General features: G+C 43.0%; 1 protein-coding gene across 3 annotated transcripts; it reads left to right on the forward strand.

Annotated features, from left to right (window-relative positions):
• The first annotated feature begins 299 nt into the window (after positions 1-299).
• SLC6A14 (solute carrier family 6 member 14) lies at positions 300-25633 on the forward strand. 3 transcript variants are annotated; one of them, XM_085570600.1, is made up of 15 exons: positions 321-443; positions 1451-1515; positions 1600-1768; positions 3526-3657; positions 5167-5328; positions 6673-6808; positions 7536-7668; positions 9476-9616; positions 10560-10788; positions 10873-10998; positions 11090-11208; positions 13008-13107; positions 13503-13612; positions 14560-14727; positions 15323-25633. In XM_085570600.1, exons 1-15 carry the CDS (start codon positions 398-400, stop codon positions 15470-15472), a joined length of 1986 nt encoding a protein of 661 aa, XP_085426726.1. In that variant the 5' UTR covers positions 321-397; the 3' UTR covers positions 15473-25633. The 3 variants fall into 3 exon arrangements, with proteins under 3 accessions (XP_085426727.1, XP_085426726.1, XP_077642738.1); XM_085570601.1 differs by lacking the exon at positions 1451-1515 and having other exon boundaries at positions 300-443; XM_077786612.2 differs by lacking the exons at positions 321-443; positions 1451-1515 and adding an exon at positions 905-978 and having other exon boundaries at positions 15323-25632.
• The last annotated feature ends 4 nt before the right edge of the window (positions 25634-25637 follow it).

Below are 25637 nucleotides of genomic sequence, written 5' to 3' on the forward strand. Positions count from 1 at the left end.
ATGTGTTATGGAATGCCTGGGGAAGGTCACTGTGACATCGCTTCCCATAAAGGGTGAAATGTCACAGCCACATTGGTGATTGAAGCAGGGAAGTGCTGTAGAAAAATCCTTAAGTCTTTCTGCTCAAATTCTTCCTCTGGAGATGACTTTACTTTTATGACCTGCCCTTTCTGTGCCTGTACCTGAAAAGCGTGCTCAGAAGCTGAAATTCCCATGGTGTTTAACCCCCTTGTGCCCTTTGCTTTGCTGCTCTGCCGAGCCTGGGCTCGAGCGTGGCGCAGGTGGGGGTGGAGCAGGGTCCCCGGGGCACTGAGCAGAGGTGAGGCGGACAGGCAGTGCCTCCGCCGGGAGGCACAGGGAGCAGCGGGGTGAGCTGCTCAGGTGAGGGGCAGTGTTTATGGGGAACTGGCAGCCTGGAGGTACAAGACAAAGAGAGTGTATAGGTAGGTACTGGAAAGAGGAGGGAGAGGGGAAGGAGTGGGGGGACATGCTAGAAGTGAAGGTGGGTGCCAGAGAGGCGGCCAGGCAGGGGTGCAATGAGAGCTGAAGAGCCCTGACTGGGGGAGCGAGCCCAGGCAGGTTGGTGGCAGGGGAAGTGGGTCGGGGTAAGGCGAGGAGCGAGGGCGTGCGGAGGGCAGGCGGTGTTTAGCAGGGGAAGTGGGCAGGCGGCCGGGCAAGGTGTTAGGCAGGTGGGTGTTCCCGAGGAAGTGGGCGCGGGGCCGGAGGAGGGTCGGCGGGCGGGGTGCGGCGGGGAAGCGGGCACGGGCTGCGAGGGGCTGCCCCGGGGGCGGGAGGCGGCCCCGCCCGGGCCCTGGGGCAGCCCAGGGGCCGCGGTTCCCGGCAGGGCAGCGAGGGGCGGGCGGCAGCCGGTCCGATAAAGCGCCGGGCGAAGGGCGGCGCGGGCAGAGCGCAGCGGCTGCGGCGGCAGAGATGGGGATGCTCAGCCTGCCCGGCTTTCTGTCCTGCGGGAAGAAGAAGGTGAGGCGGCGGGGGGAGGCTGGCCCGAGGCTCCCGGGGTGCGGAGGCACTTGGGCAGGTGCGCCAGAATGTAGGCGAGTGTGGGCGCACCTGAGCGGGTGGGTTGTGGAGGTGCCCAGGTGGGCGTAGCGGCACTCGGGCAAGCAGGGTGCAGGTACGGCGGCAGCTGTGGGCAGGTATGGAGTTGTCTGGACAGGTGAGATCCAAACGCGTAGTGGAAGGTAAAGTGGGATGAGCACCTCGGCATATAAGGCACTAGGACAGGTGTTTTTTAAAGTGGCCATACAGGTATGTGCTGATGTGAGCATCTGAACAACTACAGGGGCATCTGGGCATGTGCAGGGGCAGAATAGGGGAGTCTCCTGGGACTGATAGCACAAAGGACTAAGGCAGGAGTAAGGCAAAACTGTCTGTGGAGGTGTTTGGGCTCTCTGGTGGGACCCTCTCTCACAGATCTGTGCTGTCCTGCCAGGGATCAGCTGGACTGGCAGCCCAACTGGCTGTGCCCATCCTTTCTGGCTGCCCACCTGTGCCAAGGTGCGTCTCTGGACAGAGAAATGCTGATATGATTGCCCTTCTTGCCTGGTGGGTGATCACAAGCCTTCCCTCTTCTCTTCCAAGGACTTCAGTTTGACAAATGAAAAAGGTGCCCATTCCAGTGACAGTGATGAGAACTCAGAGCGTGGCAACTGGTCAAACAAAGGCGACTACCTGCTGTCCATGGTGGGCTATGCCGTGGGCCTGGGCAACGTCTGGCGCTTTCCCTACCTCACCTACCAGAATGGAGGAGGTACCTGTGCTGAATGGCAGGGTCGGGTGGGCACACCCTGCTCTCCTCGGGAGAGAGGAGAGCAAGCTCCAAGGGCCAGCTCTGAGGCTGGGCAAGTTCTGTGAACATCACCCTGGGAACTGGGATAGAGCCCGCTCATGGGAAAGGGGAGTAAGAGGCACCTATGTGCTTTTGGGGTACCAGCTGAGAAGGGAAATAGTATTTAGTTTGAGTTACAAATTTCTACCTGAGAATTTCATCTTCAGAATTACTCAGAACCAACACATACCCTTTTGTCCATGTGCCAATACCCTCTACTTGTCTAAATAGCTGTTCTCCCTCCCCAGTGCTTACCTCCCGGAAAGTTTGTTATACACTATACCTGGTATGTATATAGAGAACTGTTGAATCACCTCTACACCTTTGTTTTTCCATGCAAACAATCTAAGCTGGAATAATTATCTCAGCTCAATAATTGCCCAGATCAAACACCTGGGAAGTGTGAGACAGAGCCTCTACCTGCTTACACAATGAACTAGTGGCAAAGCCAAGCAGAGGCACTGGTTTCCTTGGCTTATATTCCAGAGCTTTATCTACTTGCCAGGCTACCACTGGTAATTAAAGAGGACATAAATAGTAACTGCAGAGAATTTACTTATATGTACCTGTTTGCTCTGCCTAACACTAGTTGAAGTCAAATTCTGGGCTGTAAATGCAGTACAGCCCACACAGCTGCACATGGGACATAAGAAGGCATTCCCAGTACAGAATTTTTATTGGAGTGAGCTGGGCTGGTTTGCATTACTTAGAGTTTTGTTGAAGAAAATTGTGAAAACAAAATAAGTTGTGATGTCAGCCCTTGGATCTGTCCTAGATCTTTTTTCTTACCTGCTGCAGCAGAGACTTTGCATTTAAAGCATATTTGTGCTGGTGCTTGCATAATTTTCTGTGCCCCTTGCCCATGATTGATAAAGACACCTGTTGCATCCTTGTTTTGAAACACAGGAGTAATCCAGTTAATTCTCTGGAACAATTTGCTTCCTGAAATTACATCAGGTATTTGCAGTTCCTTGCAGAACTGGGTCCTTGATTGCTTTAAATTCACTGAGAGTGATGAGGACAGATTCCTGCAGGGATATCGTGTTGTGTTTATGAAACTCGTGCTCTTGCTTTCCCTGTCTTCTGTGCACACACAAAGAAGTTTTCACAGAACAAGGAGCTCACTGATATCAGGTTAACATGCACTTTTAAATGGACTTGAACAAGAGCCATCCTGAGATGTTGTTTGACACAGGACTCAGCCAACCTTAGAAAATAATCTTCATGCTTTGATGTCCAGTAGCTGCTTAACAGGGCAGTTGCAAAACACAGCTGAGCACATACAGGAATGGTTCTGTTCATCTTTAAATTAAAAGCTGGAAGATTAAATAGAAAGTGGACAAGGCTGGTGGTGCCTACAGCTGAGCAGCATTCCTGCATGTATTTGAGCACAACTCCAATAGTTTTTTGTAAAATTAATTTACTTTCTATAGGAGAAGCCATTCTTTTTAAATCAGCAGTTCTGACTTTCATTGCAGGTACTATTTAGTCTTAACAGAAAACAGGATTTAGAAACAAATCTCTGCATTTTGAAAAAAGCCCCTACAGTGGGGTATCTGAGCAGGGGGAAAAGGGGAGTATAAAATGTGATAAAACTGTGGTGAATGCTGAAAGATGCTTTGTTTTCTCTGTGTGTATGATGGCGCTTCTCCCCCCATTTTTTTATCTCCTTCTCCCAGGTGCTTTTCTAATCCCCTACACCCTGATGCTGGCATTAGCTGGCTTGCCCTTATTTTTCATGGAATGTTCCCTTGGGCAGTTTGCCAGTCAAGGGCCAGTTTCCATCTGGAGAATACTACCATTGTTTCAAGGTTGGTTTTCTTATCTTTCCTTGTATTCCAGTAATAGACTGTTATGAATTAATGATTTCTTCATGAAATTATTTAATTTTGAGACACTGATATCTGTGTTGCAACTATTCCCAATGTTACAGGGTCAGTGTTATGTACCCAGGTACATACTTCCTCATTATTCAGTTAATAAACAGATATTGAGTAAAGATTTGCCCAAAAAGGTTCTTGGTTATGAAAGGTTTTATCAGTGATTCTTCCAGTGTTAAGCAGCAAATCACCCTCACTCCAGCTGTCCAGGCAGAAGGAAATATCCCTGTTTTGCTGTATGAGGGAAAACCTCCGTAAAACAACTGGTGTACTGTGTGCAACAGATTGAAAATAAATTTTAGAAGTTGACTTTATCACTGTTTCTTTATGCTTCATGTCCAGTGTAGCTTGTAAGTCAATTGTTGGATGGGTGAATTCTGTATTTGGCTGCCACTGCAGCCACAGGCACACAGGTCTGGGTGCTTTGTGCAATTTTGTGCACAATCACCCACCAACTGCCTTGGGAGTCATCTGCAGGTGTGATAAAAAATAGCCTAGACTCTGGCTTTGTAAAGTGAGGTGCCTCTTGAAATAAGAGAAATCGTTCCATGTAGTGATAGTTTGTCTGGGTGAGGGTTCGTATTTCAAACTCTCTTATAGGGAGATTTGTTTGGAAACTATTAACCATGGGCTTTACTCACACCTTGTCTTGTACCATGGGTGTAAAGGACTATGCAATGGTTTTGTTTGTCTTAATCTATCAGAGGAGTTAATGTAGGAACAAGGAAGTTTCCTTCTGATGCAACAAGAATTTGCTTGTCACCTACAGAAACTGGTTACCCTATCATTTACTCTTTTTGCCAGTCTCTGTTCTGCAGCATAAGAAATTTCATGAAAGCAGTGTGTCTATCTTAAAGCAAAAGGTTTTAAACACAGCATATATTTTATGTGTCTGTGAAGACAGAAACTTATATATAGTTTCTATGATGTATATATATAGCTTCTATGATATGATATTAAGATGATTGTCAAGCTTTCCCAAACTTATAGAACAAAACTCATTTCAACAAGAGGGAGAATAGTAATATTTACAAGATTTACTGTAGTTTAAAGCATTCATTACAGTGGAATCTTTAAAATGGCTTTGGCAGTCCTGTTTGTTTTATTTTACTAAGTTTCCCTCTGAATGGGGAGAGAACATAACACTGAATTTCTCCTTTAGACTTTGTAAATAGTCCAATTTTTCTATGAGCCTGATTCAAACTATTTCAAAACCAAGTTTGAGATGGTCAGTTTGGATCATATCCATAATTTCATGGGTTTAATATTTCACTGTTTGTTTGCTGTTAAAAAATACTTTACAACCAAACAAACTTCACCAACTTCAACTTCTTCCCAAGTAGCCTTTTAAAAGTCAAGTGAAGGCAATTTGTTTTGGTGGGGGGAGGGTTTGCAACCGAGTTTGGAGTGATTAAGATATTGTGTGTTTCTCTTTCCTAGGAGTGGGCATCACAATGGTCATCATCTCAACCTTTGTAACTATCTACTACAATGTTATCATTGCTTATGCACTCTATTACTTATTTGCCTCATTTCAACAAGTGCTGCCATGGTCAGACTGCTTTTCCTGGGCAGATGAATTCTGCAGCAAGACACGAATAGGTACCATACTTACCAGACAGAGTTTAATATTATTGGTTTTGGTGATTGGACTGTTTTCTGGGTGAAAAGATAGGAGCAATACAGCTAACCATGGCTTTAAAAGTCCTTCCTGGAGTTTTGCACCTGAACACAGAGGAATGATGCTTATCCACTTTGCCACCAGTTTGGGTGCTTGGGAAATCTACAGAGAACTGGGCTGAAATCACCTTGTTGGATCTTTTTTTTTTTCTCCTTTAAAACCTCAGTTTTTTTACAGTGCATGCAATCAGGTTGTTTTTGGTGTGTTTTTTTTTTTTTTTTTTTTTTTTTTTTTTTTTTACAGTGCATGCATGAAATACTGCATTTCCATTTCATCGGGATTTGTGGCAAAAAAAAAACAAAACCTTCCTTCTGTGTGACAAACTACTGCAGTAGTTTTAATCGTGGTCTTCACCCCTTGCCTCTCCTGTGGCTGTGGTAATCCTGAGCACCACTGAGGCACTGGTTTCACACTTCATTAACTCTTCAGAAAGCATCTCACACCATTGCTGTGTTTGACAGCAGATGTAGGGCCCAAGCACTTACCTCACCAGTTTCCATATCAGACCAGTTTAAGGCAAAAGGTGAAGTTGGTGAGGTAATTACCAGTTAGCATCTGGAAATGTTTTGCCAGGAAACCAGTGATTATTAAAATGACAAGGACAAGATGAGGATGAATACATTGTTTACAGTATTAATGTAAATATATCTCAACCATATATCTGAAAATATCTTCTAAGAGGCTTTATTTAACGAAAAGTTGATTGATTATTGGCAAAACAAAAAAGATTTCAGCACCGAATTTTTAAGTTTTGGGGGAACACTGAACTGAAGAAGCTGTCCTCAAATAGGCTTCAACAAGAATTTCTAGTAAATGCTGATACATATACTGATAAAGTGTTTTTTATTGTATGTCCTGGCAAAAACTTCCCAACCCCAGTTTCCATTCCTCCAACTCTGCTCCAAGGAAAATATTTAAAGCACTCTAATAAGCCCTCTGCCACAATAAGATGAATATCAGATACCAGAAGATCCACGTGTCACCTTGGTTTGGGACAAATGTTTTCATAGAGTAATCAAGGCTACAATTTTAACTGTGCTCAGTTCTCATTTTTATAAGTATCCTTGAGGATAAATAAAATGTGGTGAACACACCAGATTCTTGGTATTTTGATTTACAGTCAAGTAGTGAAGTCACAGCTGCAAGTGACATTTCAGGTTTGTTTCCAAATATTGTTAGCAGGCAAACTGAAGCTGTAATTGCTTAGGAAACACATTTGCTGTATCAGTCTGATAGTGCTAATGATTCCTTTTTCTTGATTTCAGTAAGTGACTGCAACACAACCTTGCATGGGCAAATCATTCATGCAAACTACTCATTTGTCACGGGCAACAATCTCACGTGTATAAATGGCACCATAAGCTACAAACCAGTGCAATTTCCCAGTGAGCAATACTGGAAGTAAGTAAATACTTTAAAGAAATTACTAAAAATACCTTTTTCTGCATTGTGGTTTTGGATGTACCTTTTATATATTTTTGTCCTATCTTGCAGTCCAGAAAAAACCTAGTCAAGGGACACAGGCATGCAAATCACTAGAGAGGGGACTTAAATTTTAATTGATAAGTTTGGCCTTTTTAAGAGAAATTATGTAAAGAAAGAGAAGCAAGTGAGTCAACCTTTACCAATTGAAAAATACTCCAATTTAAAGAACTCCTCTTCTCTGGAGTCCTGGTAGGCACTACTTGGCATCTTTACATATAGTATATAATTTTATTTTTCTCAGGAGTTACTGTGTGAAAATATATTCACCTTATTCTGAATCTGGGCCTGTTGTAAAATTGCAATTTCTTTATTGCCCCCCAGTCTCAATTTGCCTCATATTCCCTGGGTTCCTGGAAACTCTTCCTGTCAGAATTTCATTATTAACACAGCATATCTTAGGTGGGCCTTATGGGAGATGTATGGAGAGATGAGAGCTGGTAGGCTTCAGAAAGAGGGGGAAAAGGTAGTTAAATAAGAGTTTTCATTGACAATCATGCAATTCTAACTGCACCCTCTTGGAAGAGACTGCAGACTCTCGTAATGGCCTCACAGAGCAGCTCACTTTTTCCTGAGGAGTAGCTGAAGAGGAGGTGTGTGAGCGCTGCTGCCGCCCCCTCCTCACGGGAGCATTGTGTGCTTTCAGCAAAGTGGCTCTGCAGCGCTCGAGTGGGCTGGACGAGACCGGCAGGATTGTGTGGTACCTGGCTCTCTGCCTCCTCCTGTCCTGGATAATTATTGCAGCTGCCCTGTTTAAAGGAATCAAGTCTTCTGGAAAGGTATGTTAGGGAGAGCAAGGAGATGACTTATGGCCTGATTCTGCCCTTCCAATGTCAGATGGACCCAGGGAAGTTTAGCACAAGGCAGGACGCAGTGCTAACACATCCCCCTCTACTGGGCTCAGCATTTGGCTTCCCTCCTGCTCCTCGGCTTCATAACTGTTACATAAAATATGAGTAAGGTGCTGATTACACAGCCATTACTTAACTCCTGGGCCTCAACTCCACCAGGCTGCCCTGTATTTTGGGACCTTGCTGTCATGCCAGTGATTCCAGCTGAGTTTTAGCCGTTGTCTGGGCTGCGTGGTGGAAGCGTGCACGTGATGGCACACGCCCCGGGAACACCCGGTGATTATTTTGTACTTCCAGTCTGGTTGAGATGGTTGGACCATACAGGTCAGGTGCCGTGAACAGGTGTGTGTGTGCAGGTTCCTGCCAGGTTGTGAAATGTTGTTTGTTCCCAAGAGTTCAAGTTATTTGTAGGGACAAGGTACTTAGATGCTTGTTTTCAGAATCTATCTCTGCTGAGCTCCCATTTCCACAAGCTTCAACATAGTTTTCTGGAGTTTTTCTTGGGCTAGACTGACTTCAGGCAGGCTGAATTTTATCCTTCCTCACCTGACACCCTTTTCTTGGTTTTATTCCTTCCTCCTCATACTCTTTTCTCACCTTCATGTTGCATCTCCATAATTTACTTCTTTAGCCTCAGTTGCCTTTGTTCTTTTGTTCACCTTCTCTGCACAGATCTTTTTCCCTCCTTTTCCTTCTGTCATTGTGCTTTTCTTTGGCTCCTTGCTGCCTCCTTTTCTATACTCAGTGTGATGTCTCCTTCTGTTTTGCCTTCTATTTGGAACTTTCTGCCCTTGTTTCAGTGTTTTGGGATGGAGTATCTGTGCTTTCCTGACCTCAGTTATTTGGCTGCATAGCTCCTCTTAACCTCATGTTCTTTGGGTTCCTGGTAGTTGCTTCTACCCATGGTCACTTTTTTCTGGAACAAAGGCAATAGTCTTTGGAGAATAATGTGAGACTTGGAAGAATCTAGCTGGGCAGGAGAAAGATGAATGAAAAGCAGAAATAATTGTCCATTCTAAGCAAGGATGAAGGAAGTCTTCGGAGATGTCACTCATCACACAATGGTGCAATACTCTGGCTTGTTGGAACCAGCAATCTTGGGTCAATTACCTGTCTGAATAACACTGAAACTAAGACTCGAGAAACCAGAGTATTGTTGAACACAGCCTGTGTGACAATAATTCTACTGCTGGCCTTGGTCCAATTGTGCTAGTACAACAAAATAGATTTGTGTCTGAGAGAACCTATAAGTCCTTGTTCTTATAAAGAAAGCTTCCAGAACAGTGACTTTTTCAAAATTTTTGTTTTGACTTTTTTTGGAGGGGTAGTGGTGGGAAGTAGCAGGGAGCTCATCAGGAGATAATTCCACCCTGGTCACCTAGTTTTTTGTGACTCTCGGTTTGTTCTTGCTAGAAGCACTACCTAGCAAGAGATGTCTGGGGTAGCTGAGTCCAGACCTTGCTACAGCCATAAATTATGCCCGAAAAACACATTTCTGAAACAGATCAAGTGCTATCTGAAATGTGGATATGTGGCTTGGGCCTTCTGCTTCTGCTGGAATGCAGCTCCAGAACCGGCTAAGCCAGATGCTTTGGTGGTAGACATGTGCTCCTTTCCCTGGTTGCCTGTTTTTCTTTTGTACCAGGAGACCCTAGCCTAAAACCTGTCCAGTCTTCCTGCATGAAGGTCTGTGGATCCCCTCACACCTAATGCATGTCCCTGCCCATTTCTGCAGGTTGTCTACTTTACTGCACTCTTCCCATATTTCATCCTGTTCATCTTGTTGGTGCGAGGTGCCACCCTGGAAGGCGCCTTGGATGGCATTGAGTACTACATTGGGAGACAGTCCAACATCACCAAGCTGATGGAGGCTGAGGTGAGAGGTAGTTCGGAAGTGTGACACACTTTCCTGAATATGTGGGCTTGCTTCTTTTTTATCCAGTCAGGTGCTTCAGTCCTGCCGTGTATTTTGTATCAGCAACTGGTTGTGTAAAAAGTCCAAGCCCCTATTCCAGCTACTTTCAAGTTGAAAGACAGCCACCTTCTTCCCCCTGCCTGCCACACCAGTGATGAGAAGGGTGCTATTGCCTCTAAATAGTTATTGGGGATCATGCTGGAGTTTAATCTTAGCAAGATCTGCTAAGAAAGTTCTTGCTGATAATTTTAAGGGACTTTATCATAAGACTGAAGGGATCCCAGAGTTTGAAATTCAGGCCATGTCTTGCCTGGGAAATTACCTTGGGTAATTAGGTGGATCAGGAAGGGCACTTCATGCAAAGAAACCCACAACTTTCTTTGTTCTGTCTTATGCCAGTATTATTGCAGTTTTATCAAAAAAAAACCATGAAGTGTGATATTTTTGGTACTCCTATGAGTGCTTGGCACTAGCTGAGGGGCTACATCAGGGGCAGGAGTGGTTTGTTTGGGTCACAAAAGTGGGAGGGTACATGGAAGTTCTCACTTCTGCAGCCAGTCCTGGTTGTCCTTATTTGTTGTCTCTGTGCCAAGATTCATAGCTCAGCAAGTCACCTATGTGAATAAATCTAATCTTTTCTTCAGGGTTAGCACAGTAAGATTTAAGTATTTGGCAAGATGCTTGGGATGTGAACTTTAGATATAATAGACATACTGTTTGTGATCGAGACTGCAAGGTCACCAGCATGCTATATTCTATCATCCCTAAAATTCATCTGAAATAGAATTAGATATACAGGCTGAATGAAAAAAAATACTCTTGAGCTTCAATGGAGGACAGACTTAAATGTTTATGATAAATACTGTAAGTAATACAGTAATTCTCATGTTCTTTTTTGTGGTAGGTTTGGAAAGATGCAGCCACCCAGATATTTTACTCCTTGTCCGTGGCGTGGGGTGGACTTGTTGCTTTGTCTTCATACAACAAGTTCCACAACAACTGCTACTCAGATGCCATTTTAGTTTGTGTTACCAACTGTGCCACCAGTGTATTTGCTGGGTTTGCAATATTCTCCATCCTGGGACATATGGCATTTTTGTCTGAGAGACCCGTCTCAGAGGTGGTGGACTCAGGTAGGCTGATGGTCACACTGTTGGTACTGGGACTTGCATTGGCCAAGGCATGACAATAGTATCCTTCTCTCCACTACTTTCCAGGGTTTGAACTGGCCTTTGTAGCCTACCCAGAGGCTCTCTCCAAGTTACCAGTTTCTCCTCTGTGGTCCTTCTTGTTTTTCTTCATGCTTCTGCTTTTGGGCCTTGACTCCCAGTTTGCCACCATAGGTAAGTGGGATTTTAAGTGACTCACGGCTTTTCAAATGACCATTGCCTTTCTCAATTGTGCTGCTCAAACTCCCTACTTCTTCCTTTGCAGAAACACTTACAACCACCATTCAAGATATATATCCTAGTGTGATGAAAAAATTAAGAGTGCCTATAACCCTGGGTCTGTGTGCAATGTTCTTTTTTCTTGGGCTTATCTGTGTTACTCAGGTAAGAAATTAGGTTTTATTGGTAGTGAGTTTAGTTATGCTGCAAGTGATGAACTCAAATCAAAATACCCTTTCCAACTGTTCCTGTCTTTGTGGATAAATTTTAGAGACCCTTGAATTTTGACAGTGTGCCTGAACACACAAGTAAGCAATTCCTGGTGAAAGCTTGAAGAACCTAAGGTTTTCTGTGATTATTGAACTGAGACATGCTTTTAAATAGCAGGCCTTTACAGGGCCTGTGAATTATCAGCGTGATTTATCGTTCCTCAGTTCAGGAATTTATTTGTGTAATCAGAAGTACACACACATACAACATGTCCGTGACACAGTGGATACTGCTAAATAAATGCTGATGGGATATTTTTGTTCAGAACTCACTACCAAACAGGACAGGAATTGAGGAATGGCCTATCAATGTGATAAAACCCTATTAGCATTTGTAGATTGCATGGTTACTTCTCCTGCATGTGTATATTTATATAAATAGATATACAGAAAAGGAATTTTAAGTATACTGTGTAAAATTTCTTGAGTCAATTGCTTTTAAGGGTATAAAGGTTCACTGAAATGACTCCATCTAGAAATGCAGATTTATGTGTGTAATTAGACCGAGAAAGTGAAGGAGGTAATTGTGGCGAGTAGACATTTGTGTGGTCAAACACAGTAAGTAAGCCATGAAACAGGGTGGTGGGGAAGCTTGCAAGGGACTTAGTACACAAGACTGAAATGCCTCAGAGATTGTTTCCTGCTCTGGGATCCTGCTATTGCAGGCTGGTGTTTAAAAGCTGTGGTTAACCCCATGAAGAAGTCATGCATGTAGGAGGATAGAAGCCTCCCAGAACTGATAACTGGTACAGATGTTGTAGTTCAGTATTAAAACTTCAGCCCCAGATTTATTCCTGTAAGCTCCAAATTTAAATCTTGCTCTCAGCTGTTTATATATGCTCTATATATACATAGATCTTGGTTTTAGCATCTATAGTATTTTGTTACAGGTGCTTTTCAACTTTACATAGAGGATTTAAAGAAAATAATATTCACAAATCTCTACTTGACCTGTGTGAGAATTTAGGGCTTCCTTCTGGCTGCCCTGGAGGGCCTAGGACCATGGCAGGGGGTCAGGAACCCCCCTGGACAGAGCCCCCAGAGACACTGTCTCTCATCTCTGTCCATGGAAAAGAGTTTTCAATCTTACAAGATGAATTGCAAGCTCTGAGTGTTTGATATAAGTAATAATTAAGTTTGGCACAGGTGCAAAAGTAAAATTTTAAGTTTCTAGATTAGGGGTTCAAAGGGAACAAGATGGAGGAAATTGGGTGTGTCTTGTCCTTTTTCTCCTTCTTCATGCCCTCCATGTTTCACTGTAGTGTTGGCATTTTTCTATTGGTTTAGGCTGGGGACACACTGTTCAACATATATAGTAAATATTAGCACATTATTATAAATATAGCACACGTAGTTTCTAGTATATAATGTTTATAGCATCCCACTGAGGGGCGGAGCCCCACACGCTACCCTGCAGGACAGACCTGCGGCAAGACAGTAGAACATGTTATAGATAAGCAAGAATAAACAACCTTAAATACAGCACAGACGAATTATGGCTTCTTCTTTAGCATCAGGGCAAAAAAAAACAGAGACTTTTTACAATCTTGGAATCATCAATACCTCAGATTCCAACAGATCTGGAGAACTGTGAACTTAAAAACTCAGAGTCATGATTAGTTAAATTGTCTTGAACAAACACATCTTATTTGTATGTTATTACATCAAATTTAACCTCTAATGTTTATTCTGCAGGCAGGAATTTACTGGGTTAACCTAATAGATCACTTCTGTGCTGGATGGGGAATCCTTATTGCAGCTGTTCTGGAGATAGTAGGCATCGTCTACATTTATGGTAAATTATTTGCATTGAAAATACATAATTAAACTAAGCAATCCCAGGAACAGTGTATATCATAGAGTCACAGTATGGTTTTGGGTGGAAGGGACTTGAAAGATCATCCTGTCCCAACCCCGTGCAAGGGGCAGGGACACCTTCCAATAGACCAGGTTTCTCAAAGCACCATTCAGCCGGCCTTGAACAGTGCCAGGGATATAAAATACTAATAACTCCAATGAAGAATTTATAAGTTAACCATTGGAATAACAATAATATAATTAAAAAAAACCTTTAATGCAGAACTGGAGACACTATCTTTGATGATTGCCTTTCTTTGATAGTTCTTGAGTAACCCCACCTGCAAAGGAGGTACCTGCTTTACAGTGAGCCTCATGATTTTCTTCCAACAGGAGGAAACAGGTTCATTGAAGACATTGAAATGATGATTGGAAAGAAGAGTCGTTTATTCTGGCTGTGGTGGAGAGTATGCTGGTTTTTCATCACTCCTGTGCTGTTAATGGTGTGTGCACATGACTGGATTGTGTTAGTGTGACAGAACTTAGTAACTTAATATTAACGAGGTTTCTTTGTAAAGATTCAGGGCTGGCTGCCCAGGCTCTGTGTATAAAGATGGGGCACAGCTGTGCCAGTGAAGTGAACTATGGGCTGTCTCTGCTTTCTGATACACTCCCTCCTCCTTTGATCCTCTCCAGGAGAGGCTGGAGCCAGAGATCAGCTCCTAGTGAGCTGGGTCTACACTCCCAAAGACTAACACAGGGCAATTAGATCCTCTGCCTTGGCAGCTGGATTGTCTTAATTTTAGACTGAGATTGGTTTGAACACCTTTTGAGGGAAATCCCATTTTTGGGTCAGATGTTCTGCTGTTCTCCTGTCTAACTGAGACTTTTTAATGTCCTGTTGCATGTCTGGTTTTTGTTATTCCTGTACTTCCAAATGTGAGTATAGATGGTTGGGTTATGTTACTATAACAGAATGTATTAACATCCCCAATCCAGGAACAGTGGCAAGTCACTCTGGCCAGCACATTACCTGTAATCTGTCCAGACTATAGTTTATGCTGCATAAAACTATCCAATTTCTGAAGCAATATTTGCCAATTTCTAATCTTAGTTTCTTTCCTGTATTCCTGTAAATGATGGAACACAGGAACACATAAAACATACAGGGAAGGGTATGTTATGTTTAAATGTTATGTTTAAACACAAATATACTTAGTGCATCTCAGCACTGGTGTCATTTTTCAGTCCTAGCTTTCAGTCATGCTGTTTGGTGATGACTAAACACCAAATCCTGCACAATTGTTCTCACACTCAGAAAACAAGATGGAACTGTGCAGAACTTGTAGAGTTGTAGATGTCTTTTTATTAAACCAAATTGGAAGCAGTGCAAATTCAATGTTGCTGAAACATGCTTTTCTCTCTTACTGTTTTTGCCATTTGTTCCTAGGCTATTTTGGTCTGGTCTTTGATCACATTTGCAAATCCCACTTATGGCTCAGTGTTATACCCAACCTGGGGAACTGCTGTTGGCTGGTGCATGATCATCTTCTGTGTCATCTGGATTCCCATTGTTGCTATTGTAAAAATAGTTAAAGCTGAAGGAAACATTGTTCAGGTAAGAGCAAAAAACCCCACTGTCATAGTCTCAAATCTGAATTTCTTTGGTATTATCAGGACCACCTGTGCTTTCTTCTCTAACACATCCACTACTTTGACATGTTTTTCAAATGGATTTTTAGACCAAAGCATTATCTCTGGTAGCTGCATCAAAGTTGCATCTACCCTACCATGTTCTGATAAGAAGATTAATTCTCTGGGAGTGCACACACACCATTCAAGAAAGATTTTTCAGTAGTTCTGTTGCTATTCTAGCTCCTTTAAATTCTCTGAAGAATTTCTATTGCTTTCTATCCCCTTATAATTTTCTGGAGTTTTGCCTCCAGTTCCTCACAGAAGCAAGTGACAGATCTGAAATATTCTGCTCTTGGAGAGGTTTCCCAAACAGTTGTGTTGGTCACAGCTTTCCCTGTTCTTTGACTTCAGTGTCCAGAATAGGGCCTAAATATATTTGGAATGATAACCCTAAATATATTTGGAAAGATTTTAAACAACTTGGGTGACTTGCCATTTGTTGAGTGCATGTCTAGAGCTATAATTTTACTGAACTTTAAAAGTAAAAACATTAAGTGTCTCTTGGTTTTGCTTTGCAGCGCATTGTCAGCTGCTGCCGGCCTGCAGCAAACTGGGGCCCCTACCTGGAGAGTCACCGAGGAGAGAGATACAGCCACATTGTGGATCCCCAGAAGAAAAAGGAGCACGAGATTCCCACTGTGTCTGCCATCATATACAAGCAACACTGAGATGGCTCTTTGGATGACTGTTTTTTAGTATATATATGGGTTTTGTCTTTTAATATTGGAAAGGTACTAGGCAAAAAGAAAAAAAAAAGCGAATTTACAGCCCTGCCCTATAAATCCAGCCCCCAAATGAAAGCAAGTCATATTATTTATTTTTAGTGCTTTGGTCTTTGGGGAGGAACACATCAATTAGGCACTGAGATCTCACCAGATATGTAGGTTGAGAGGGCAGGATAATACATTGCAGGCTCCCCAGCTGCTGGACTGGCCATGCCTAACCCCATCCAACTGGTATCCAGCTGGACTGCAGATACAGGTGTGGAGGAGAGTAAAGACATTCTGGTGCTCCCCAGCTGGAGCCCAAAGGTGCTCTGTGTGTGTGTGCATGTGTGTGTGTGTGCCCTGAGGTGCAGTTGCTGCCTTCTGCTGTGCTCTGCCCCCCCCAGGGAATGGGTCTGCTGCTGCTTGGCACTGGAGCTCAGGGAACACAAATAATTCTTTAAGCCTTGCTCAGTGTGCTGGGTGTCTGCTCAGGATTTGATGTTGAGTATGCTCTGTGTGTGTGTGTATGTTGTCTAAACAAATACAAGTATTGAGTGACAAAAAATTGCCATCACAGGAAATAAGGCTTAAACATGGTGAGAGGCAGGCTGCTTTCTATTTCTCATTATTCCCCTTGGGATCCCTAAAGAGCTATCTTCTGTGACATGCCCTGTGCTCAGCCCTCATCTGTTTTTAATTCAAAAACCTCATGTTTCCATATTTTGTCATTAGGCTCTGCAGAATGAAAGAGTAACCATTGAATTCTGGTTTGTCTGCTCTCCTATTTTCATCAATGCTTTACCTATGAAGTTGTTTTCCGCTTCTTTTACTCAGATTTGGGTTTTCCCTTCCAAAGGAGACCCAAAGTGCTTTTTTCAAAGACTCAAACAGTGTTATGGTAGGGCAAAAAGAAACAGAACTTAAAGTGAAGGTTACAACTACCTTGTAGTGCTGTTTTTCCAAAATTTGCTGAACTCCTGAGATTAATGAAAAGTTATGAAGTTTGTAATGCAGTTTGGAACAGACTTGAGCATCTACATAGGCAGGAAGGGTTTGGGTGAAGAGAAACTGACTTCACTTGTAATACAAGTGAATTCAGATAAAGGGGGAAAAAAGACTATGGAGAGAATGAATACATTTGTTGTGCTGAGGAACATCTCTCTCACTGTGATAATGGTTCCTTGGGAACAAAGCAGCAGGGTGTTCAGCTGTCACTTCCTCTCAGGGCTTTGTCACTTTTTCTGGACATGAAGGAGTGTGGATAGTGGCTTTCTTGCCCAAGCTGCATATCTTGGTGTATATTTAATACTGGGAGTTTTTGTGTGTTTTCTTTTTTTTTTTTTTTTTTTTTTTTTGACAAATCAACACTTTATGGCAAACAAAATGTGATTTTTTCCCTCTGTTTTTAATGATTTTGGAACTGACAAATAAAATATAATTTTCTGTTTTTAATGGGTTTGGACCTAGAAACTTTTAATTTTGTGTGTGGAGTTGGTGACCACAAATGCTTCTATGATCCTAAGCCGTTGAGAGCTTGAACTGGAAAGATTCAACCTCCAGGAAGTCTTGTCTTAGAAAGTTCAATAGTCTTGTTTTGGAGTGGACTCAGAAAGTACAGAAAGTAATTAAATGTGAATTAATAAAAAGGACTGTGGGACTGGAGCCTGTACTAGAAGCTGGTGAAGAGGACCCTTTTCCTGCACTCCAGCTGCTTTAGGATCATGGTTTAGCCAGAAAAGAGGGCTGTCAGCCTGGAGAGGCTGGGAGCAGGAGGATACTCCATCTGCTGGAGCTGACAGCAGTTCTTACCTGGGAAGAGACAGGACTGAGAAGGAGAGGGAAGTTAATGAAATAATGAGTGAGAGCAATGAGATGGTGGGGAAGGAGACTGGAAGGAGATTTCTGAAGAAGCTTCAGAAAGAATTCAGGAAATTTTTTGCAAAGGAGATGCTGAATGCTCATACCAGCCATCTGCTGCCCTGCAAGAAGCCCCTGCTGCTGCACACAGGGCTCACTTGAGCAGGGCTCTGAAATGACAGATCAAATTAAGGTGTCAGGTAAAAAGGCTGTAGTGAGAGACTGCTGAGACATGAACCAAACTCTGGAGATGGTGACCTGGGAAAAACTACTGTGATGGTGAGTCACAGGGGGGTCTGAGGCCAGGGAGCCCTGAGTGCACTGCTTCTTTAGTGATCTTGGAAAAGATCATTTTGGATTGATGTTTCTATGAAAATCAGTTTGGAAGGACTGTTTTGAAAATTTTCATCCAGGAAACTAGGTAGCTATTAGAAACAAAATTAATTTCAGGGTTGTTTAAAAAAACCCAACCCCTTAAAAATGTTCCTATGAGCATTTCTGTATAGTTAAAAATGTTTCAGGCAAGCTTTGGCCAGTCTGTCTTCCTTAGGTGGGGACACAAGAGCCTGGATGTTAGTGTGGAGCTACGGGGCAGGAAGTATCCAGCCTTGTTTCCATCACCTGCCTTCCAGGTCAGACAAAGCTTGTGCCTGCCATGCCTGTGACCACCTCCAGGCTTTGTCTAGGTGAGAGCTAATCATGCTGCTGAAGGAAACCTGAAATCCAGACTCTGTGGTTGAGAGTAGACCCCTGCCCTGAGCTGCCAGAGAGTCAGTTTGTTGTCATCAAATGAGACCTGTCTGCTTGTGCTGGGATGATCTGGAATGATGGTCCTACCATTAAGATGTTGTGAAACTGTATACTCAACTTTGGAGATGCAGACTTTAATTAAATCTGGGATTTAAAAAATAAAATCAAAAGGAATGGGAGTTAAGGGGAATAAGGCACAAGCAAGGAGAGACATCAGTAAACTGAGAACAAGCAGAGTTGGATTGTCCAGCTCCTGTCCTGGAGTTTCAGCAGGGCTAGCTTCAATAAAAGTACCATAAGGCATAGGCATTGGTGGAGAAGCACCTCCATCTGCTTTAAAAGCTGTGCTCCTCTAGAACTCTGAAATGCCACCAAATATGTGCTAGGAACTTCACTTTCACCAGCCACAGCACTTTCTGAGGATGTGGGCTGGCCAGTGGCATTATCTCACTGAGGAACATTTAATAGAGGATCCTTCTGCACCCCAAACCCTTACAGAACCAGCTAGTGCTATACTTTGTCTACTAGATGTAATTTTCCAGCTTCAAAGCTTATACTTTTATGAAATATGAATGAATGTGTGTTTATTTGCTCCTTCATTTCACCTTCCTGAGGGGAACTGAGGGTGCTTAAAACGTGCCTCCTGTGTATATATGTGTGCGTGTGTGTAGGATGGATTCTTGCCAGTGTGGATGAAAGAGGCAAAACAACCTAATTCTCAGTGCTTTCTATAACTGTCTGGACTGCAGACATCCAAAGCCCAAATCCCTGCCTGCTGCATGAGTGTGCAAATGGCTTCAGGAGCAGGGGTTGCTCTGCTCTTGCTGAATCCCTGTGCTGCATCTCAGTGTTCTTGTTCTCCTGGCATTAGGAATTTTTTTTTTGTTTGGTTTTAGTTTTATAAAGAATCTACAAATGATTCTCTTCTTTTGAGCCTAGACACTGCCTTCAGTGTAGAGAATCAAGAAATTTCTACATTTAAACTCTGTTGCAGCAACATGGTCATATTGATTCCAGTTACCAATAGCAGCATTGCTTAATAGCTTGAGTCCGAGCACGGACTTGGAGCTGGTTGCAACAACAGAGTCACCTTTTCATCCTGGAAGTGATGAATGGCTTAGGCATACTAGGCAGGAAAATAAAACCTGTCACTGGAAGACAGATGAGGGCAGTATTTCCCTTTAATGTCAGGACATATGTGTTCCTCTCTGAATAGGTTTTCATCTTATGTGGGCTGTTAAGATGCTAAGCTCCTTCCAGAGGAGCCTTGCCAAATGTTCTGCTTCTTCATATAAAATTTGGGATCCACATTGCTGGTGACACATGCAGAAAGTATAGGACAAGCAGAGATTGTCTTCACAACTCTGAGAATTCATTAATGTTAAGGAAGTTTGCTGCCCTTATCGGATATTTTCTTTAGCATTTCTGTTTTCTGTTTGTTTGTGTTTTGGGATTTCTGGGGGGACGAGGTTGTTTTTTTAAATAATTATCTACAGTGGTGCGTTTCCCGTTTCCCTGCTTTTAGGAGGAGGAATAACAACAGGGAACTGTGTTAAAGAAATGACAGTGCCAAAGAAGTGGACAAAGGTCCTGCTTTTTGTGTGTTGATGCTGTTGCCTCTGTCTTTGTAGTTATCTTGTATCATGAGCAGGCTGCGAATGATATTTAACAGTTGGGATGGGGAAAGAACTGTCAGGACTGATACTATTGGTCCTGAAAGGCTTTTCCCAAAGATCTGGCTCTGACTTTTGCACATATCACCAGTGTTCACAGTGTCACACTATTGTTCTTGGGATGTTTAGAGTTTGTTCCCCTGAGCCATATAGTAGCCACAGCATTCCCACAGCCAAGGTGACTCTGTAAGACCAAGCCAGGCATGGTTAAATCCTCTCCCTCTTCTCACTGCAGTGCTGCAATGGATGAGTTCTTATTTTACCTCTTGGGCTTTCAGCTGACAGTTGGATCTCCTGGGCTGTTCTGAATGTGGCAGCACTGAGCCCACAGCTCCAACTACTCGTCCAAGTGCAAAGATTCATTAGCTTGCATTTATCAGCTCTTGCCAGGGAAATGGTGAATAATGAAGCCTGGTTCAGGTAATGAAATGATCTCCTTCTCTCATCTGATTACATTGCTGCTTATTATTTCCTCGGTGTGTAATTTTACTTCTCTGGAAACTTGTTTTGTAAACACTAATGACTGTTCAGCTGTGGCCTGAAGTGAAACCAGCACTGCAGGAGCCTGGAGAGCTTTGTGGCCTGGCTGTTCTGCCTGTGCTTCACTGGGAGGGTGGGGACAGCTCCTGTGCCAGTGCTGGAAGGTACAAGGAGCCCCATCAGAAAAGGTGCAGCCCTTGGCATGCACCAGGAGCAGCTTATTCCCTTTGTTCAGGTATCAGTGTTGTGCTTCAGCCTGACTGCCCTTCATCTCTGGCACTGAGTTTCTCAGAGAGACATCTACCATGATACCTTTCCATTTATAATCAGTTAGCCAAGAAAAATACATATTCCTCTAATTTCTTCATTTATTCCTTCCTTTATTCCTTTTCTTCTGGAGTAATTATCTTAAGCAGAGTACTGCAGGCTATTCCAGATGTTTTATATGAGAATTCTAAAACTGTTTTCTCTCTACTGGAATGACTTTTCTTGTACATCCTAGAATTACATCTGCTTTTTCCATGGCAGCATTCATTTGGCAGCTTGGTGTCATCCCGAGTTCACCAAATGCAGTCAGAAATCCTCATCCTTAGACCTGAAGAATTGACTTTGCACCATGTGCTTTTTGTCCCACTGATACAACATCAGAGGGTCTTCTAATCTTCCTAGGCCCCCACTTTAGCTACTTCCTTTTCCAAATTGTCTTTGTTTGTGGAACCCCCCATTCTCCAAGGATAGTATTTGTATCTGTGAGAGACTATTTTGAAGGTTAAGCAAATGAGAGGTCCCAATCTAACGTGGGTAGCACACTGGAAACATCTCATATATCCATAATAAACTCTATTCTTGGGTAAATCTCTCCTTCGGTAAGACAGCTCTTTGCCATGGGTTGTGTATGTGTTTCCATGACATGCACAGTCCAAAAAATGCAGGACAGTTTTGAGTTACTGTTGAAGAATTAAAGTCCTGTTTATGTAGGATGTAATTTATTTTTAAGCAGCTCCTTGCCCCTCTGCAGTCATTATTCATCTTCTCAAGATGAGTGTCTCGTTTCCTTCCTCATTATTGCTTTGCCAGACTACATAGGAGCAGCAGGAGCTGCCTGGTACTCCCTTGAGCCAGGCACTGCACAAGCAAGGAGCAGAGGAGTCAGCAGCACGAGTGAAGTCATCCCTGAGCTGTGGTTTAACAAGGCAACAAGAAAACATTCCTTCACCAAAGCCCCCAGGCCACTATGTAGAGACTTGTGTGACAGATTTTCACTCTCCTGCCCTCTCCATGCTCACTTGGGTGGCCATGCATCTCTTAGGAGATGTTTCCCTGTGGTCCCTTTGGTCACGTAAAAGCTGCTGGAAGCAAATCTCATCCTATGTGTAGGTCGTGTTTTACCCAGGAGCATTTTATTGTCTCCTGAGGAGGATTGTCAAGAAACAATTCATATATTTGAGGAGGCACTTGGCTCTGTTATCGTTGCTGTGTTGTTCATTACTGGTGCAAATTATGCCCAGGGCAGTGCCTCCCACTGTGTTACTTGAGATACATGTGCTTCTGCATTGATTATATATCTTTTCAGCCAGTCACTGAGAGGGAAATGAGGGGGTCCTAGTGATTCCAGCCAGTTTATTGGCCTGAATGATGGTATATGACTTCTCTGCAGGAGCTAAAAAAATTTGAGTCATCCTTGTATTAAAACAAGTGCAGGGAAAAGAAATTTCCACACAGAATTGTTCAATCCTTTTAAATGAGAGGAGTTTTTTTTTCCCTAAACTATTGACTAATGGACTGAATTTTTTTGTAAATGCATCTGTTTTTGAAGACAATGCCATTTTTCTTAGGAAAGAAAATTATTAAGTGACAAGGGAACAGCGAGTCTGTCCTTGTCAATGTGTTTTTCTGGCTCAGCTGGGGAAACAGGTGTGGAAAACATTTAAATTAAATGGTTCTCCAAACTCTGAGTCAAAATGTAAACTGTTAAGATTCTGATGCTTTTTTTTCTTTGGGGTTTCACACATTATCACTCTACAGTCCAACTGTGCACCATTTCAGAAATCAGTGACCTGGTGCAAACTCATTAGTGCATTATTTTTCCCTAGTAATAAAAGCTGTGACTGCATCACAACACCCCAAATATTTTGGATGATATTCCATGGGTTCTGTGATCTTTGCTGCTCTCATTTGGCTGTTCCCTCATGATGAAGCTGCACTTGGGGCTACCCCATCTTTCAGCCCATGCATAGGCAAATGCTGCACATGTCAAGTTGCCCTGTGCTGGACCAGACTCAAGTGTTCTGAGTTGATGAAGACCTCATGCTGGTGCTTGTGTAAAGAACTCTTTACAAATCCTCAAGTTTGGTTTTGTTGTGAGATGCTGTAACTATTCCTTTGATTGACCTGGCCATGGTGAGGAACAGTTAAGGAGCTTTTAGTTCTTGGGATTTGCATTTGAGTTTCCTTAGGGTAGACTAATCCCTGATATGGGGAGGAGGTGACTCATCTGGAGAGAACTGAAGCCCTGAGAGTGCTGCTCCCTGGGGACCTGGAGAGGAGGGACAGCTCTTGGGCTGGGAGTCGGCAGGTGAATGAGACATTTCAAAGAAATTTGTTTTTCTTGCTGTGTTAAATTGTGTTGCTGGAGAACATCCAGATGCATGGAAAAATATTTCCTGACTCACTTAGAATTTCATAAGCCACAAGCCCATCTCGGATTGCTGTTTATCTTGTCTAGGAACCAAGACAGAGCTCTGCTGCATATTTAATTAGATGAAGGAAGGCAAAGAATTTTAAGATAAGATTATCTTCTGTTCCCTATCACAGCTCTCATGTAAGAAGTTTTCATGGCATGCAAACCAGAGTCTGATGGTAAGCCACTTGTTTTTGAGGACACTGAAAACAGCTTTGCAGAGTAATACTTTTTTTTTAAATATACTTATATGAATTCTTTTCTGTGTATGAGTAAAAAGATTATTATGCATTATTATGGAAATGAAGAAAGAGGTGTAAAGAGATATGTGGGAACCTGGGGCTCTTGGAGGAATAAACACTTTCATTCCTATGGCTGTTGAAAGCAGCAGAAGAAAGACAAGTGAAGAGAACCTGAATCCAAGTTTCTCATTGCTGCAATAATTGTAACAAAAATCAGACTTAAGGCACTGGAAATAACAGTATGAAGTCAGCCATAAACCAGAGCAATGGAGTTTCACAAACACCAACTGGGTTCATATTGTGATCTCTCAGTTCCAGTTCTGCAAACGTTTTTGAGTATGTTTTGGGTCTGGCTGCTAGTCCTTGCTGTGGAGGCAGCTGAAGTAGCAGAGTTTGAAGTGGCAGAAGGGGCGTGAAGAGGACGCAGAACCAGGATGGAGTCCTGTGAGGTTTTCTGTTTAGTTTAAATCTTTAGTGTTGGCAGCGGTGTGCAACAAGTGTTGCAGCTACATATCACTCTCGCACAGAAACCAGAAATGTCATGAGTCTGCACCAGCACAGCTGCAGACCATCCTCTGCTCTGTCTGAGCTAGTCTGGTCCTTTGTGACTCAAAAGCCTTCAGATCTGTGCCCTCCCTTTGCAGTGAGGTCAGAGGAAGCCTGGGCAATGCCTGTATAGCTAGTCAGTGCTTTCTGTATTGTCCAGGGCTTGCTCAGGAGTTGGGTCCTGCTCCCCTCCTGGCAGAAGGGTGCTGAAGGCAGAGGTGATGGTGCTTTAGACCCAGTTGTGCTAGTTCTGTATCTCCAAACAAGTTGTTACTCCTATTCAATCAACTCCTTACACATGATCTTAATGGTTATGAAATACTGGCTGCACTTTGGTGCACTGATGAGTCACTGATGAGTATCAAGTGATGGCTCAGTGTGGGGAGTGACTGGATGAGCCTCCTGCTGTAACTTGGGCAGGGGGGTGTGCACTCACTGAGATAGGTAGAACACATCTCTAAGGAGATTGGAGTTCATCAGGCTGCTCACAAGTCTACCTTGGTCCAAGAACATTCTCCATCTCTCTGCTGTTCAGAAAGGGATCTAAGTTGCTCTGGGCCAGAGGGAGAGCCAAAGTGTTGAAGAGAAATTCCTGGAATTCCTAAGACAGAGGTGTCTATAGCTTTCACACACTGCACTAAAACTCAGCCTGTCATTAAGCATTCATGGTTCCAGACAAATAAGTAAAATTGAGGAATAAGTAACTGCCTTTGTGGTTTTCTGAGGACCTCTCTGTCTTTGCACTTCCAAATGCTGGCATAATAAATCCTGAAGTGCCTTTTTGCTCACAGCAGACATGATTAATACAGCTGTTAGCTGGTGTGTCTGCTAGAGGAAACAATTGGCAACCCCTAGGTGGATAAGCAACAGAGGCCTGCAACCCCCACAGTTTTCTCACCTTTTGAGAAATTAAGACATAATATAAAAATGTTCTTTTTTATCTCTTCAAATCCATAATCAGACACAAGCACCAAAGCAGCACATCCCATCCACTGCCCACAGCCCCTCCTGCCCTTCTGGGACCGAGGGATGTCCAGATGTACAATGCCTTTTTTCACTCAGCAGCTCTTCCACAAGATGAGAAGGGAGCTCGTGGGAATGCTCAGGCATGCTGGCCATAAACTTCAGGCTATAAATGTGTCTTTCCTCATACTCATTTTACCACAGGGAAATCCTGAGCAGGACACAAATATTGTCTCTGACTTTACCAGCTTTTCCTTCTGCTTTTTTTAACATAATCACTTCCACTGATTTCTTCTTGTTTGCAGGTCTTGTTTGCATGTCTTGTTTGTCAGCACTATCCAGACTTTGTGGAGGGCAAATACTTTATAGGTATCACTACATTTCAATGACAGTTTTACTGACTGACAAATCTATATCAGCTGAGGTTTTTGTTATAATTTCTTAGTTTACTGTTTTAAACCTGAAGCATATCTAAAGTATATTATTTTGCTAGGAAAGTTTGCAGTCTGCACATGAGATGGACTCCTTAGACTGCATTTATAGGTACAGACATCAACTTTATTTTCCTGCCACCAAAGCACATTTATTCTGAAATGCAGTAAACACTGCTCCTTTTCAGAAAATCTGTTTAAAGCAACTGATTTGCAAGATTATTTTGTAGCTGAGAACTCTAACAGCTTAACCAGCTGTGATAATTAGCACTCACTAAGCCTGTCTTTGGGGAAATACAGAACACTGTCTTATTTTAGTTCTTCCATAGTAAGGACTGAGAAAAAAATGTTCATAGCCACTGTTCTCCTGAGCAGCTTCTTGGGATGGAGAGCCTCGGGCAGAGTCGGGGCTGGGTGTGGTGATTTCTGCCCGCCCAGCTCCCAGGGTGTGTCATTTTGGTAAAAACACAAGTGATAAATTTAAGGGCTATTTTTACTTTAATA

Source organism: Lonchura striata, chromosome 4A (genome assembly GCF_050655825.1).
Source record: "Lonchura striata isolate lonStrDom1 chromosome 4A, ASM5065582v1, whole genome shotgun sequence".
NCBI classification, from domain to species: Eukaryota; Metazoa; Chordata; class Aves; order Passeriformes; family Estrildidae; genus Lonchura; species Lonchura striata.

What these genes read in the sequence shown, in the direction of transcription:
- SLC6A14 (XM_085570600.1), top strand. Translation starts at nt 398, where the DNA reads ATGGGGAACTGGCAGCCTGGAGGTACAAGACAAAGAGAGTGTATAG. An exon ending in GGCTTATCTGTGTTACTCAG is followed by an intron (nt 11,209 to 13,007) that starts GTAAGAAATTAG and finishes TTTATTCTGCAG; the next exon opens with GCAGGAATTTACTGGGTTAA. An exon ending in AGGCATCGTCTACATTTATG is followed by an intron (nt 13,108 to 13,502) that starts GTAAATTATTTG and finishes TTCTTCCAACAG; the next exon opens with GAGGAAACAGGTTCATTGAA.